This window comes from Streptopelia decaocto (genome assembly GCF_964273445.1).
Source record: "Streptopelia decaocto genome assembly, chromosome: 1".
In the NCBI taxonomy this organism is placed as follows: domain Eukaryota; kingdom Metazoa; phylum Chordata; class Aves; order Columbiformes; family Columbidae; genus Streptopelia; species Streptopelia decaocto.
This window is the reverse complement of record NC_138663.1, coordinates 186,875,740-186,889,596: the sequence shown is the minus strand read 5'-3', so window position 1 is coordinate 186,889,596 and position 13,857 is coordinate 186,875,740. Positions and strand designations below refer to the sequence as shown.

Below are 13,857 nucleotides of genomic sequence, written 5' to 3'. Positions count from 1 at the left end.
GAAGGATCAAGGGGATTTAGCAGACACAATAAAATTATTCAGTGCTCGGTGTAGGAGGAGAAATGATGGACTGATAATTCAAGCAAATGCGACATCTGTGAACAAAAACTGTATCACAGTGCAAAACTGAAGTAGGTATTTTACTTAGCAAAAGGTAATTGGCACTCAATTACCAGGGAGGTTGTGGAGTCTCCTTCTCTGGAGACATTCAAGACCCGCCTGGACATGTTCCTGTGCGACCTCACCTAGGCGTTCCTGCTCCAGCAGAGGGATTGGACTAGATGATCTTTTGAGGTCCCTTCCAATCCCAAACTTACTGTGATAGTGTGATGTTCAAGATAGCAAGGTGTTTGTGTGTCATAGCATGCAGCCCAGGCCATTAGTGCTACACCTTCCCACCGTGGGATGCTCTGAACTGCTCTAGGTGAGGAAGCAGCTCCCACTGAACTCCTGAAGTTGTTTTTTTTTAATGTTTGCAGATAAGTAAAATGCCTTCCCTACAGGGCAACAGTGAGCACCTTCATGCAGACTCAAGCACATAGTGAGTTTTAAATTAAGGAAATTCAAGCTAGACATGAAGAAGAAATTTTTTACAATGAGGATGATAAAACACTGGCCCGGGTTGCCCAGAGAGGTGGTAGATACCCCATCCCTGAAGACATTCCAGGCCAGGCTGGATGAGGCTCTGAGTGACCTGATCTAGTTGAAGATGTCCCTGCTCACGGCAGGTGGCTGGACTAGATGACCTTTAAAGGTCCCGTCCAACCCAAACCATTCTATGATTCTATGAATTTCATTCTGAATACAAAAAAAAATACATTGACTAAAAATGATGATGTGCTGCTTCTGAAAATGTGTAAGTAGCTAGAAACTATATTGCTACATCAACCCCCCTTGGTGCTCTGCCCTCCAGAAATGATCCAGGTCTCATGACAGCAGTTAGTGAAGTTGGACAAGAACTCATGCAAGCATGAAAAAAGTAGTTAAATGAACTGTAAAAAGTGAAAAAGGTTTGTTCTTCAGTAGCAAATTTCTACATTTCCTCTGAAAATGGCTACCAGCACAGAGCTTCTCAAAGTGAAAGCAATATAGAGAACAATGGCTGACTTAATATCTAGAAAAATCCAGCAGAGAGGTAGCCCATAGTCATTACATGAAAACTACTTTTTTTTTTTCTTTTTTTTTCCCCTCTGTCTTTTGTCCAGCCACCTCCAGGGTTCTGCAGATAGATTCAAAATTACTGGTTTAAAGCAGTGGTTTCCTGGTTATGGTCTGCAAGGTCATGATCTGCAGGCTCATTTTAAGTATATAGTGTGTTCAATTATGGGTTTGATGATACGTATGCATCCACAAACGTTCTGGGTATTTAACAGTGATCCAAAATGTTTTTAAGGTATTGGATTAAAATACAGCTTTGCCCAAATATCTCACAGCTTACTTATGAAATTGCTATGGGAGATGTTTATGTTGATAAGACCAAAAAGTTGTCTGAGAGTGGAGATGGTAATTTCTGTAAAACCAAAGCTGAATACCAGATGTATCACAGAATTACAGAATATTGGGGATTGGAAGGGTATCTGATATATCTGTATATCTTTTGACTTGAATATAGATTAATAATGGTTTGTATAATTCTACAGAACTTTAATATTGCTTTTGAATGTAAAAAGGCAATGAAACACTAAGACAGCCATGGTTGTTAATGGCTTGTATTAGCTGGAAGCTATAAAATCATCCTAGTACTCTGTTAGTGCTGGAATAATAATTTACCAAGACAATTACCACATGGTGGAATTTTTTTGCTGCTCTAATTCAGTGTTATTAATAATGAATAAAATTGCAATTTTCTCAGGTTGCTAGGGGCAGTAGGGAATTATTTCAATGAATATTTCAGCACATTAGTTTAATCATAGTTCCACAAAATTCAAGTGGGCAATATTTTATACTTCTAAGTTCAGTCTGCTAAGGGACCATAGTCATTAAATTGCAAACTATTTGCGCTGAGGTTCATTCTATGATTTACAAGCCTTGTTAAAAACACTGTAAAAGAAAGCAAGCTGTGCCATTAATACTTGTAATTTGATGCTGCATTTGTTAATGGGCTCAGTGTGATTAATGTTGTTAGCAGCAGGCAGAACATTTTGAGACAGGCATTGCTGGTGTTTATAATATATAAATGCCTGTAAAGAAATGTTAGAATATTGTAAGTTTTAGTAATATATGTTTTTACAAGGTTGCATTGCTAAAATAGAAAAGTGGCAGTGAAATTATACTACAATTTATGTAAATACAGTTCAAGCTGTGGTAGGTGCTGATGTGTGTGTTCTTTATTTCATAGCCAACTGCATGACTTCTGGCGCTTGGATTACTGGGAAGATGATTTGCGCCGGCGGAGGCGATTTGTTCGCAATGCTTTTGGGTCTACTCATTCTGATGCACTCCTAAAAGCTGCCGTGGAATATGGTCAGTACTAACTCCTGCTTTAAAATACAGCTTATGATGTTCTCTTAATGCCCATGAATGCCTTAGAAGAGTGTCTCTTCTTTTCTAAGGGCAGTGCCAAGAATTCCTAGGACAACATATTCTTAGGAAAGGAATTCTTTCAATTCTTTCACTTTAATGAACCAGAAGACTTCAGCTTGTGGGCTGTTAAATTCTCTGATCCCCAAGGGGTTCACATTATACCTCTCTAGCATTCCCAGACACTAATTTTGAGACATCGGTAAAAGTAACTGAACTTGTCTCTCCGGAGTGACAGAATGAAACTGTTAGGCCATCAAACTAATCTGTCGTAATAGTTCCATTGGAGACCTTTCATGAATGAGGAATTAACTGTTTTGTAAAAATATCAGAAGTTTTATCCTGGCATGCATAGTCTCAGCCAAAGGTATTTTTTTCTGCAAATCATTAAATACATAAGGCCTCATTTTAAATAATTATTTTAAGGTTACTTGTGATTTGAATAGTGAACTGACTACATAGGAACTTCAGTCTAGGAATTTAAGGGTTAGATAAGGTTTAGTTTTCATGGAGAGGAAGCTGGAGTATAAAAGAGAAAGGAGGAACATGCTTACAATTTTCCTTATATCATCTAAAAGTTTCTTATGTTTAGTGACTTCTGTACAGCAGACTGAGCCTGATTACTATAAAAGTATAACACAAATTTCGTTCTCAGGTTTAAGCTGGGGTAACATATCAGAGAAAGGAATTTTTTATATAATATTAAGATGTTTTTCTATTTTCTATTTTCTATTTTCTTTTTCTTTTTTTAATCTGTAGTATTGAAAAACAGATCCTGGGATTCTTTAGCATTTAGGAGGAAAAAACTGAAATAATTGTACCCAAAGCAAATTGAGCCTTTCAGCTGATGTTTAGCCAAAGGCTAGCGTTGCCAGAAGTTCGGAATAAGATAGATATAACACTAACTCTGTGTGACCTACACATTTCACCAACTTTGCAGGTTGTTGAGGCAAATAGCTGGGATTTGAACAAGGTTAGACATATAAATGAATATGTGTGTATGTAGTTATACTACCTAGTGTAACTTAATACTTATTTAAACATGAAGGCTATCATATGCAGGACTTCAGGTCATAAACTGTTCATAAGTTGGGTTAAGGAAGACATTTCCCCCAGCAGTATATCGTATTTCATATTTGACAAAGGGTTATTTTCTCCACATTCTTCCAAAGATCAAAATAGATCTTATGAGAGGCAGATGCAAAACTGAGCTAATTGCTGTATTGCTTTTATAAGGCAAATAATCATCAAAACCATGGGCTTTATTCATTATGCAGGCAGAAAAACCTTAAAAATATTTTTATTGATGAATGTTTTTAATTTTGGATGTTAAACTAACATTAAAACAGGAAGAAACCTGATTTATAAACTGTTACAAAATTTTAGGCCTTGATATTATCCTGCTTTTAAAATAACAGGAGATTTCCATTTACTTAGATTTTGTTTCGTGCCTATATAGCAGGAATATTGTCTCTTTGGGATAAGTTTGTCCTCAGAGGATACTGGAAAAGGTTTTGCATTTTTTTTAATGAGGACTATAACACAAGCTGCACTCAGCAGTTTCAGCATGTTGCAAAGATTGCCTCCATTTATGTATCTTATGTGTTCTAGTATTTTAGTACAGGTGACAGCTGCCTGGTAGTAGACTTAGCCTGCAAGGCAAAGCTACAACTAAAAGAAACAGAAAAACTGAAATAGTTGTAGACTTGTATTGGATTGTCACGCTACTCACCTGTGAGTACCTTCACCATACAGGAAAATTAAACCTCAGGTGCGTTTAGGGGTGATACACGTCAAACTTAATGGTTGCATAAAAATTACAATAGACTGAAGTTGTCTTGTTTGCATAATTAAAATAAATAATTCTAACTTTTCTCATATGTATTAAAATTAACATATGGAATGTTAAGCATGCATTGAAGTTATAGTTTATGGATTCTGTCTAGATGTACTTACTTTTCAGAGGCTTGAGCCTTTGGATTTTAGTACTGAAACTTTCAGCTGACCTTTCTCTGTAAGAAAACATCCTTAACACTGATGTTATTTTTATGCCTCTTGGTGTTACTAATGAGTTGAATAATTTATGAGGTTGTCATGTGAAAAGGATTTGGTGCAGTTTGATGTACTTTTAGCCTCTGGTGTTGGAATGCGAGGCAGATTTTTTTTCCACAGGGCTTAACTTTCATTGTATTTTTTTATTAGCTTTGTTTTGATAATTTTGCTTGGAACAGTTTGATAGTAAAATGTCCCTACCTTCCAAAACTAAGCATGATATCACACTTCAGAAAGAATTTAAGGCATCTAAAAAAACCCTCCTGCATAGTTTTCCAGTAACACATTTTTTCCTGACCTCAGATACTTTGTTTGTGAGAAATAAATTCTTCATCAAAGCAAATTTTGTTGAACTTTTGTTATATTAATAGCAATTTTTCATCTTGACTGATACTTCCAGGACAACTAAAGCTATTTTGAGCATCAGTAAAATAGTGGAAACATCTCACAAGTTTTTGTTATCTACATTGACTGTCAGTTATCATTTAGGATTTTGTGCATAAATATTTCAGAGGAGGAATGTTTAGTCAAAGCCTAAGTCAGCAAGCCCCTCAGTGTCTACGATCAAAGGCATCAACTTAAGTAGGTCTGATCAGGCATTGCAGAAGAGGGCAGGCAGTTTCAGCTGAGCAAAAATCACAGAGCAAAGATGACAAAATTAATCAGTCATTTCTTTGGCAGTAAATAATAGATATGCTGAGGATTGCAGATGAGAGAATTTTCAGATTCCTTGGAGATGTGCCTGCTTAACACCTGATTTATCTAAGCTTGTACATCCATCAAGATATGACCTTGATAAATAAAAAAAGTTCTCTACAGCTACTGTAGTATTAAATCAGAGTTAATGTTGGATGCATGGATGTTGTAATAATATAATACTTGCAGTTATCAAGGAATAGAAGAGTCTTAGAATTGAAAACTATGTCTTTGGTCTATATGCTTGTTTCAGAGAAGTAACAACTAATGTTACATTCTACCTCGAAGAGCTCAAAAGGAAAGTGCTAATTTTAGCTGATAAGTGACTTCTTCCTGTAGGGAAATTTATATATATTCTGCTGCTGGAAAATAGTATTATTTTCAAAAATTTCTGCTACAAGGCAAGTGAGTGAACCTTCTATTTAACTACAGTCTGTTAGCCATTGTATGCATGTTCAGATTTGATAAAATATAAATACGCATACATTTGTTTGAGTGTCCATAGATGTTCAAAGTATTTGGAAAGTAAAAAATGTTTCAAAACTATGTGAAAAATTTTAACATATTCCTATGCCTGTATACTTAGCTGTCCTTTCAGTCAGTAAGTATGTCAGAGTCATAGCAGCATTTACAAGAGATGGACTGGAGAATCTTTACCTTTGGATTAGTCTCCTCCATTTCTAATTTTTTTTTATATGGATTTGTTTGTTCTGGATTTGTTTATACTCTGTTAAAACAAGTTTCATATCTGGATTTAAAATTTCAACCATAATTATTTCAGCATTGTATCTGCTGTGCCCTTCTTAGTTACATTCTTCTTTGAATAGAAATATAGATTCATTTCTCCCTTTTGTCAAGCGAAGGGATACTACTTACTGCAGTATCAAAGTGCAAGCTATAATATGGGATTTTGAAATACCTGGAAACTTTTGGTAGAGTTTTCATTTTACAGTGTCAATGGATTTTAAACAGTTCTTATTTTAAGTTTAAACGTAGTTTCAATGTAATTGATTAAATTGTAGACTGAAAAGTGGAAAAAAACAAAGATTGTTTAATAGTTTATAAACTCTGCTTCTCTTCCCAAATTCTACTACCAATAAATATATGAAATAAGCAGATGTGACCCAATTCACAGTGATTCTGTACCTGCGCTGAAAGAACTGACTTTCCAGCTGATCACATTAATAGTTTACAGTCTTTGGAGATTAGTATAGATGAGATACTGCTGTACTGCCCTGGACAGTGCCACAGAATACTGTTCCCCAAAGGTCATCTTGAATGCAAAAGAGTTAATTTTTTAAGCTTTGGTCCTTTAAGCTTTAAAGATTGTGGTCCACAAACCATTTGCACATAGAAGGATTCCAAGAAAGGTCACATTTTCTAGTCTGTACTGGAGAAAATGGACATGAATAACTCAATGCACATGTTCTAAACATATATATGTAAGCTGGTCAAATATTTCTAGTGTCTGTGTTCAAGAATATTTGGCCTGTTAAGCCAATTATTGTGAAAGATTCTGAAAGCTTAGAATGGAAAACTTAAAAAACAAAAAAAACCCAAACAAACAAACAAAAAAAAAACACCAAACCACCTTTATAGTGTAATATGTAATACATTCGTGTTTTGAAACAAAGCTACAGATATGTCTTATATGGCAATTACTTTTGAACTTGCATATTCTAAGTTACTCATTCCATTATGTATTTGGACATCTAATTAGCAACCTTATTCCAAGGTTGGTTCTAGCTGAAGCAGACTCTATATGGCTCCTTCTGGGACTTGTCATTACTTCTGTAAGTTTCAGTAAGTGCTGTGTGTCCTCATCATCAGAAATATGGTTTCATTAGCCTGGAGAAAAGGAGGCTGAGGGGAGACCTGATTGCTGTCTACAGCTACCTGAAAGGAGATTGTAGCATGGAGAGTGTTGGTCTTTTCTCTCAAGTAACAAGTGATAGGACAAGAGGAAATGGCCTCAAGTTGTACCAGGGGAGGTTCAGGTTAAATATTAGGAAGAATTTCTTCACGGAAAGGGTTATCAGGCACTGGAGCAGGCTGCCCAGGGAAGTGGTGGAGTCACCATCCCTGGAGGTGTTCAAAAGACATACAGATGTGGTGTTCAGGGACATGGTTTAGTGCTAGAGTTAGGTTAATGGTTGGACTTGATGATGTTGAAGGTCTTTTTCAGCCAAAATGATTTTATGATTATACAAACAGAATTAAAAAGCATCAGGTTTTGAAATCTGAAATGTCCACATCCGAAATCTACTTTCATGAAAGCAGCTGGAGTTGGATAGACTTTCAAAGAAAGGCAGGATTCCTTCAGGCTGCTGAAGGACTTACATTCCAGTAACATTCAGCTTTAAGCAAGTGCTGCCTTAAAAGAAAGGTTTTGTGGGTTCCCTACTATGAAACTGAGAGTCTGAAATTCATGGGAACCCCTACTCAAACCAGAGACTGTCTTCAGAACAGGGGTTCTGGATGCACCATGGACCCTAAAGGAAGATTCGATTTTTGAGGATACTCAATGTTAAAGAAAAATGTACCAAAATCAGCTTTCAGAAACTGTATATCTAAAGCAACCCCTAAGTGCTGACAAGTCCAGAGCAGTTGGGTCTCATAGCTCCTGACTTCCATCTCCTGAATTGCTGAGCTCCCTGCCTTCTGCAGCCAGTGTTAGAACAAGATAGAGGGAGAGGACTCAAGAGAATCTGGTAAGAAGCTGTTTTCATTTGGCATGCACCAAATGTTATTCCAGAAAGCTAAGTCAGAGTTTTACAAACAAACTTACCTTGATACTTTCAGGTGATGAGATGTTTGAAGAAATCAAAATGTCCCATGGAGTGGAGATATTCAGTTTCATCATGTTTGTTCAGAAGCTGTATTGTAAGATCAAATGCCTTATTCTAGGACATCTGAATGCCCACCTAAAAGCTAGTCTTCCTTTCCAGACATCTTGCCTTTTGACATCTACATTTGATATATTAGGTTGTTGATTCTAATGACATTGCTAACAACTTAGAGGTGTCTTTTGTTGATGAAAATAGCACCATTGTTTACAGTAAATTCAAGACTGTTGGTCAAAGTAACTACATAAATTGTATCTATTTAAAAACATTAATTTCCTTTTTCTCAGATTCATGAAGAAGTCCTCTGACTTTATTGTCTTCACCTTGTCTTTTGTCTGTCCTTATTGAAAATGCTGACAATATTTCCAGAACAGTTTCAACAAGACTGATTTCAGAACCATCTTTAAGAAAGCAGGTTTTTTTTCAGAAAGTAATGCAAACCTGAAAGCAAACTGAAGACAACTGATACTGGATCATCACTTATCAGAGTTTTGCTGGCAGGCCCACTAGATGCTTAAAACACAGTTACTTTTCTAGGTGTATCTGCAGTGGTGTACCAAATTATGCTTTCAGTTTTGTCTACGAAATATTGCTTTCTGTACTATACATATATGAACAACTTTGCTGTCAGAGTTTGTAAATCTTTTTGTAGGGTTCTTTTACATATACTTTTACTTCTACATTGATCCATATATTCTTTAGATATTCTTTGTTTAGCCTAGAGGGGAGAAGGCTTAAGGGGGCCTATGGCTGTAGATAAATGCCTGTTGGGAGAGAATGAAGAAGATGGCGTCAGACTCTTCTCAGTGCTTCTCATTGACAGGACAAGAGGCAACAGGCACAAACTGAAATTCTGGAGGTTCCCTCTGAACATGAGGAAACACTTTTTCCCTGTGAGGGTGACTGAGAGTGTTGCCTGAAGAGACTGTGAAATCTCCATCCTTGGGGAGATCTCCATCAGGAGACCCCCAGGTCCTTTTCTGTCAAGCTGCTTTCCAGTTGGTTGGCCTTCAGCATATACTGGTGCCTGGAGTTGCTCCTCCTCAGGTGCAGGACTTTGCATTTCCCATTTTTGAATTTCATTATGTTCCTGTCAGCCCATTTCTCCAGCCTGCTCTGGATCCCAGCAAGACCCTCTGGCACACCAGTTACTCCTCTCAGTTTCATGTCATAAGCAAACTTGCTGAGAGTACAATCTGCTCCATCATCTTTAATGAAGGCATTGAATGGGTGTAGATCATGATGAAATACTTATTATATCAATTTGCTCATGGACAGTATAATATTTATTGTTACTGAACTTGAGTTTGTTGTAACTACATGAGCCACAAAAATGGTTTTGATAGTGGTTTTCTTTTTCTACTTTTTTCTTTTTATTATTTTCTTTTCTCCCCCTAGTTAATGAACTATCCTGCAAATCAGTAACACACATGTTATCATTAAATACACTGCTCTGGGGAAATGCAGGTGATTACCCTTATCTAAGATAACTTCCCAAACTAATATTTATTTAAGTAACATCTTAAATATAAATAAAGAAGAGGAACTCAAGAACAAAAGCCCGAGACTAAAAAGAAACCCAGTTCCCTCACCCCATTCACACACTCTTAATTTTACTCTGTAAGTAAACACAAGTTGACAATCATGAGCAGTTTTAAGAAATAGCATCCACTTTATGGACAGAAAACACATGTATGTTACTTGACGTTCAGTGGTGAGCATTTCAAGAATATCTATATGGACATTAAATCAATCCATAACAATGCTTCCATGTATCATCAATAAGTCCTCTGTGTTCTTTAGTCTAAATGTGATCATGCTGCCATGTGAGACAAGCATGCGAACCATTCTGCTTCATTTGGATCACCTAAAATTATACTCATATTACACAACATCATTTCAGTATATGAACTAGTTCCACATCTGATTGTGAAATCTCCAATGTACTATGAATGAGTTTATATCCAAATTGTGTGCCTGAAGGAGTCACGAAAACCTGTGTATTTTTTTAAGCATAGCAATTTAAGATTTAAATCTACAGCCTTGTAATTCTAGCCCAACAGTGCCATCCACTGCTTCTCCAAATAAAAATCCAAATATTAAATTCTTATAAGGTTTCAGGGAAAATATGACATTATTATTGTGTCCTCTTAATATTTTACATTATAATTGTCAGATACAGATGCAAATGAAACTTGTTTAAAGAATGTCAAAGAATAAGAGCTTACCTGAGTTATTACTAGACCGATCTGCAAAGCAAAATCCTAATTTTGAGAATAATTAAATCTCAAATACTAGATTTAACTGGGTCTTCTTTCTAGCATTTCTTAGCCCCCTCCCCAAAATCATAAATATATTCTCATTAAATATATCTACTACTATGACGATCCTCTTTCTTATGGCCCACTGTAATGTAATGAAAGACACCTTGAAGGTGTAAATTGTAATGGAATTTGCTTAGGTAGAGTACTGAAAACTATTGTGCTGAATTGCACTGAATACTCAGGGTCTGAGCTTCTGACTAGGTAATGGAAATGGGCTGCAGTTTCAACCTAACAGTCCTTTGCAGTCTCCTGCAGTCCTTTGCTCCTTGTTATATGCTATTTCTAGCCTAAGAATTTTCACAGCAGCTTTATTAAAAGCTTTAAGTACAGATTCATGAAATACTCTGTTTTTTCTAATACTTTCCTCAAATCTTGAATGTCAGAATCTCTATCTTCACTCTAATTCAAGCTTTTCATAGATCCAAATACGATATGAAAACCTTTTTTTCTTTTTTTTCTCCCCTCAAAACCTCTGTGCTGGGTTTCAAATGCCTTTCCTCTGAGATTTTCAGGTTATCTGGCATGACCCAGCTTTTAGCTGCTATTATAGGCCTGAGCTAATAGATTTTACTGCAGAACTCTCTGGCTTTTTACCAGCAGTTAGCAAAACTACTTCTGTTTCCCACTTCTTCATCTGAAAGTGTATGACGCTGGAATGTTCTTGAAGTAATCAAATTGGCCTGCAAAACCATTCCTAAGGCCTAACAATTGCAGCCATTGCCAGAATTCTAGCTCCATTTTTCTCCCTTCCACCGTTATATTTTAATGTGAAAAGAATACACAATATCTGCCTGTTCTGCCAAATCAAAGTCATTTACTTACCAAAACCAGTAAATTCCTGTGATGTGAAATGTTTTCAAATCCATGTGAAGGGTGTATTTGTTCAATTAATCCAGTTCTATCGCTAATTGACAAAGAAATAGAAGTTATTGACCCATATATATTCAGCGCATCTCATAGAAGCATTCAGTCAGTGAAAGTCTAACCATAGTCCTTTAGGACAGCTTTCACAGCTGGGTAAATGTAGCTCTTGCAACTCAGGTTTTACCATGTGCTTTTCTTACCTCCTATTTTCCATGCTTTAAGACTCTATATTAAGGAGTAACAGCAGTTTAAATCTTCTTTGGCTATAGGTAAAAGTAGAATATATTCAATTTTTAAATTTTCTCCACTCTTCTTATTCTCGATGTCTTGACCGCAGAATTTCATTCTCCACTTTGTATATAAGTGGAAATATGTAACATTTGTTAAGGGAAAATAGAAGTTTAATAACACTAATAACTGAGTAAGGAAGCCAAAGCTGGACCAAATGGGTCTGAAAATGCAAGGTGAAGTTCCACTTCTGCCTGTACGGAGGAAGGTGTTTTCTGAAGAGCTGCCTAGGACAGCCTGCCAAGTGCATGGCTGGAATGGAGGGACATTATTTCAGCAGTACTGCAACCATTGCAGCTTAGAATTAGGAGATCATAGTATAGATTTTAAAAGCCCCTTCTTGCAGCCAGTAGGAGGCATGACAGGCTTTTAGTCAGCAGTTCAGGTTTCTGAGAACCTCTGGGCTACATTCAAGGTAAAGATGGTTTAAGTCAACAGAGTCGGATTTTGAGAATCTCTTCCATATAGATGATTCCTTGTCTTTCACAAAGCAAATGGAATTTCTGTGTATAGATTCATGGAATAGGAATTCATGTTCAGAGACAATATATATTTTAATATACCTAAGTACTTTTTTTCCCATCGTCTTGCATTGCACTGTTTCAAATTTGTGATGGAAAATATGTTTCTACTATATCACATTAAAATTATCATTGAGGTTTAATGTAAATAGCAAGATTAGTAAACAAGAAACAGAAACTTATATATATGTGCACTGGCTATTCCATGTCCATACAAGTACAGTGAGTTCTTCAGTACCACTTATTTTATGTGTTACTCAGTTTATAGCATTAGCTTTGAAGCACACACAAAAAGCACCAGTGTATTGAAACAAACTGGAAGATTTTATGAGTTTCAGCATTGTGCAAGTTACAGACAGGGATGCAGAAACACATAGTGAAAGCAGTGTGTTGAAAGCCAAGTACATTCTGTAGAAAAGTTCTCAAATATACCACTAACCAGCATGAAAAGGAAGGTACCTTGTTAAGAATTCTGTCAGCCAGCACATTATGCCCATTTTTCATATCATGTATGCTACATCATGACATGACTTTTTTCTTATCCTTATTATATGCCTAAAGAGTATATCTCCCAGTGTATTTGTGTAAAGCCCTGAACATCATCTGCAATAGATATAGTTTCCCGTCTGAAAGAACTATGCATAAGGCTTGAAGAGTGTTTTACTGGTGTTTTGCCTTATAGCACAAGTCATTCAATCCCTTGCCCTCAAAAAGCTGATCATGTTCTCTAAATAGCATCCTAGCTCCAGTCTAATGGAAAAATATTACCACTGCTTGCAAATTTAACATAAGCATAGCAATTTTGCAAGTATCCCTGCAGTTGCATGGAAGGTTTGCACTCTCCTGCATCTTTGCAAAACAGAGTGAAAATCCTCACAGACACCACGCAGCAACGCAATGGAAGGGGAAATAAAATACTGCTCTCCTTTTGTCTTTGTTCCTGGCTGCTGCTAACATTTCTGTTAGTTAGCTCTCCTTAATATACACACAGACTTACTACTAGGGACAGTGATTACCAGTCACCTATTTCAGAGACAAAATACTGAAAACCTTGTTGATTATCTCATTGAGCTGTTTTAATAGTAGACCCTCACATAATGTTTTATCTCAGTGATATCTTATGTACCGCTAAGGTACATAAGATGCTTTCCATCTGCTAGACTGCATGAAACAAAGATGTTTTATAACTGCAGCTATTAAGGAAACAACCAATCAAAAAAAAACCCCAGCACCACAGAACAGAATTCTGCCCTAAATCAAGCAAATAGCAAAGCTTTGATTTTAATTTGATAGATAATTGTGTTTTAGGTTTGGGAACTAGGAGTTTATGTATTTACAACAGTGTGTCCCAAACAGAAGTGCTGTGTGTTGCTACTAGAGCATAGTCCCTTAGTAGAGCTAAGAGTTAAACACAAATATCCCGATGTTAAGGCCACACTGCTGTCTCACAAATGTGTATATCCTGTGGGTGCTGCCCTTTGTCTGGTGTTGCTATAGGCATTGATCTACAAAGAAATAGAAACAGTTCCTCCCACCAGTTACTGTTGCTGCTGAAGTGAAAATGATGTATGCCAGTTCTAAAGATGTGGTGGGCAAAATGAAATTTTTACAGGGAAAAAAAAACAACAACCAAACAAAAAAAACCCACGGTGCAGCACACTGAACTAGTTGGAATTGCACAGTAAAAGACAGTGTAATGGAGAGTAAATCTAGATGTTCTAATGACATTATTATATTGACAAATTT

The 13,857-nt window shown here is 36.4% G+C and overlaps 1 protein-coding gene across 2 annotated transcripts in view; it reads left to right on the top strand.

The window, feature by feature from the left end:
- Positions 1 to 13,857, top strand: part of NBEA (neurobeachin) — a 490,666-nt gene that overhangs the window by 297,906 nt on the left and 178,903 nt on the right. For both annotated transcript variants that reach the window (XM_082063608.1, XM_082063609.1), the window contains one exon: positions 2,339 to 2,463. In XM_082063608.1, coding sequence (XP_081919734.1) covers positions 2,339 to 2,463 — 125 coding nt within the window. The remainder of the gene's footprint in view (positions 1 to 2,338; positions 2,464 to 13,857) is intronic.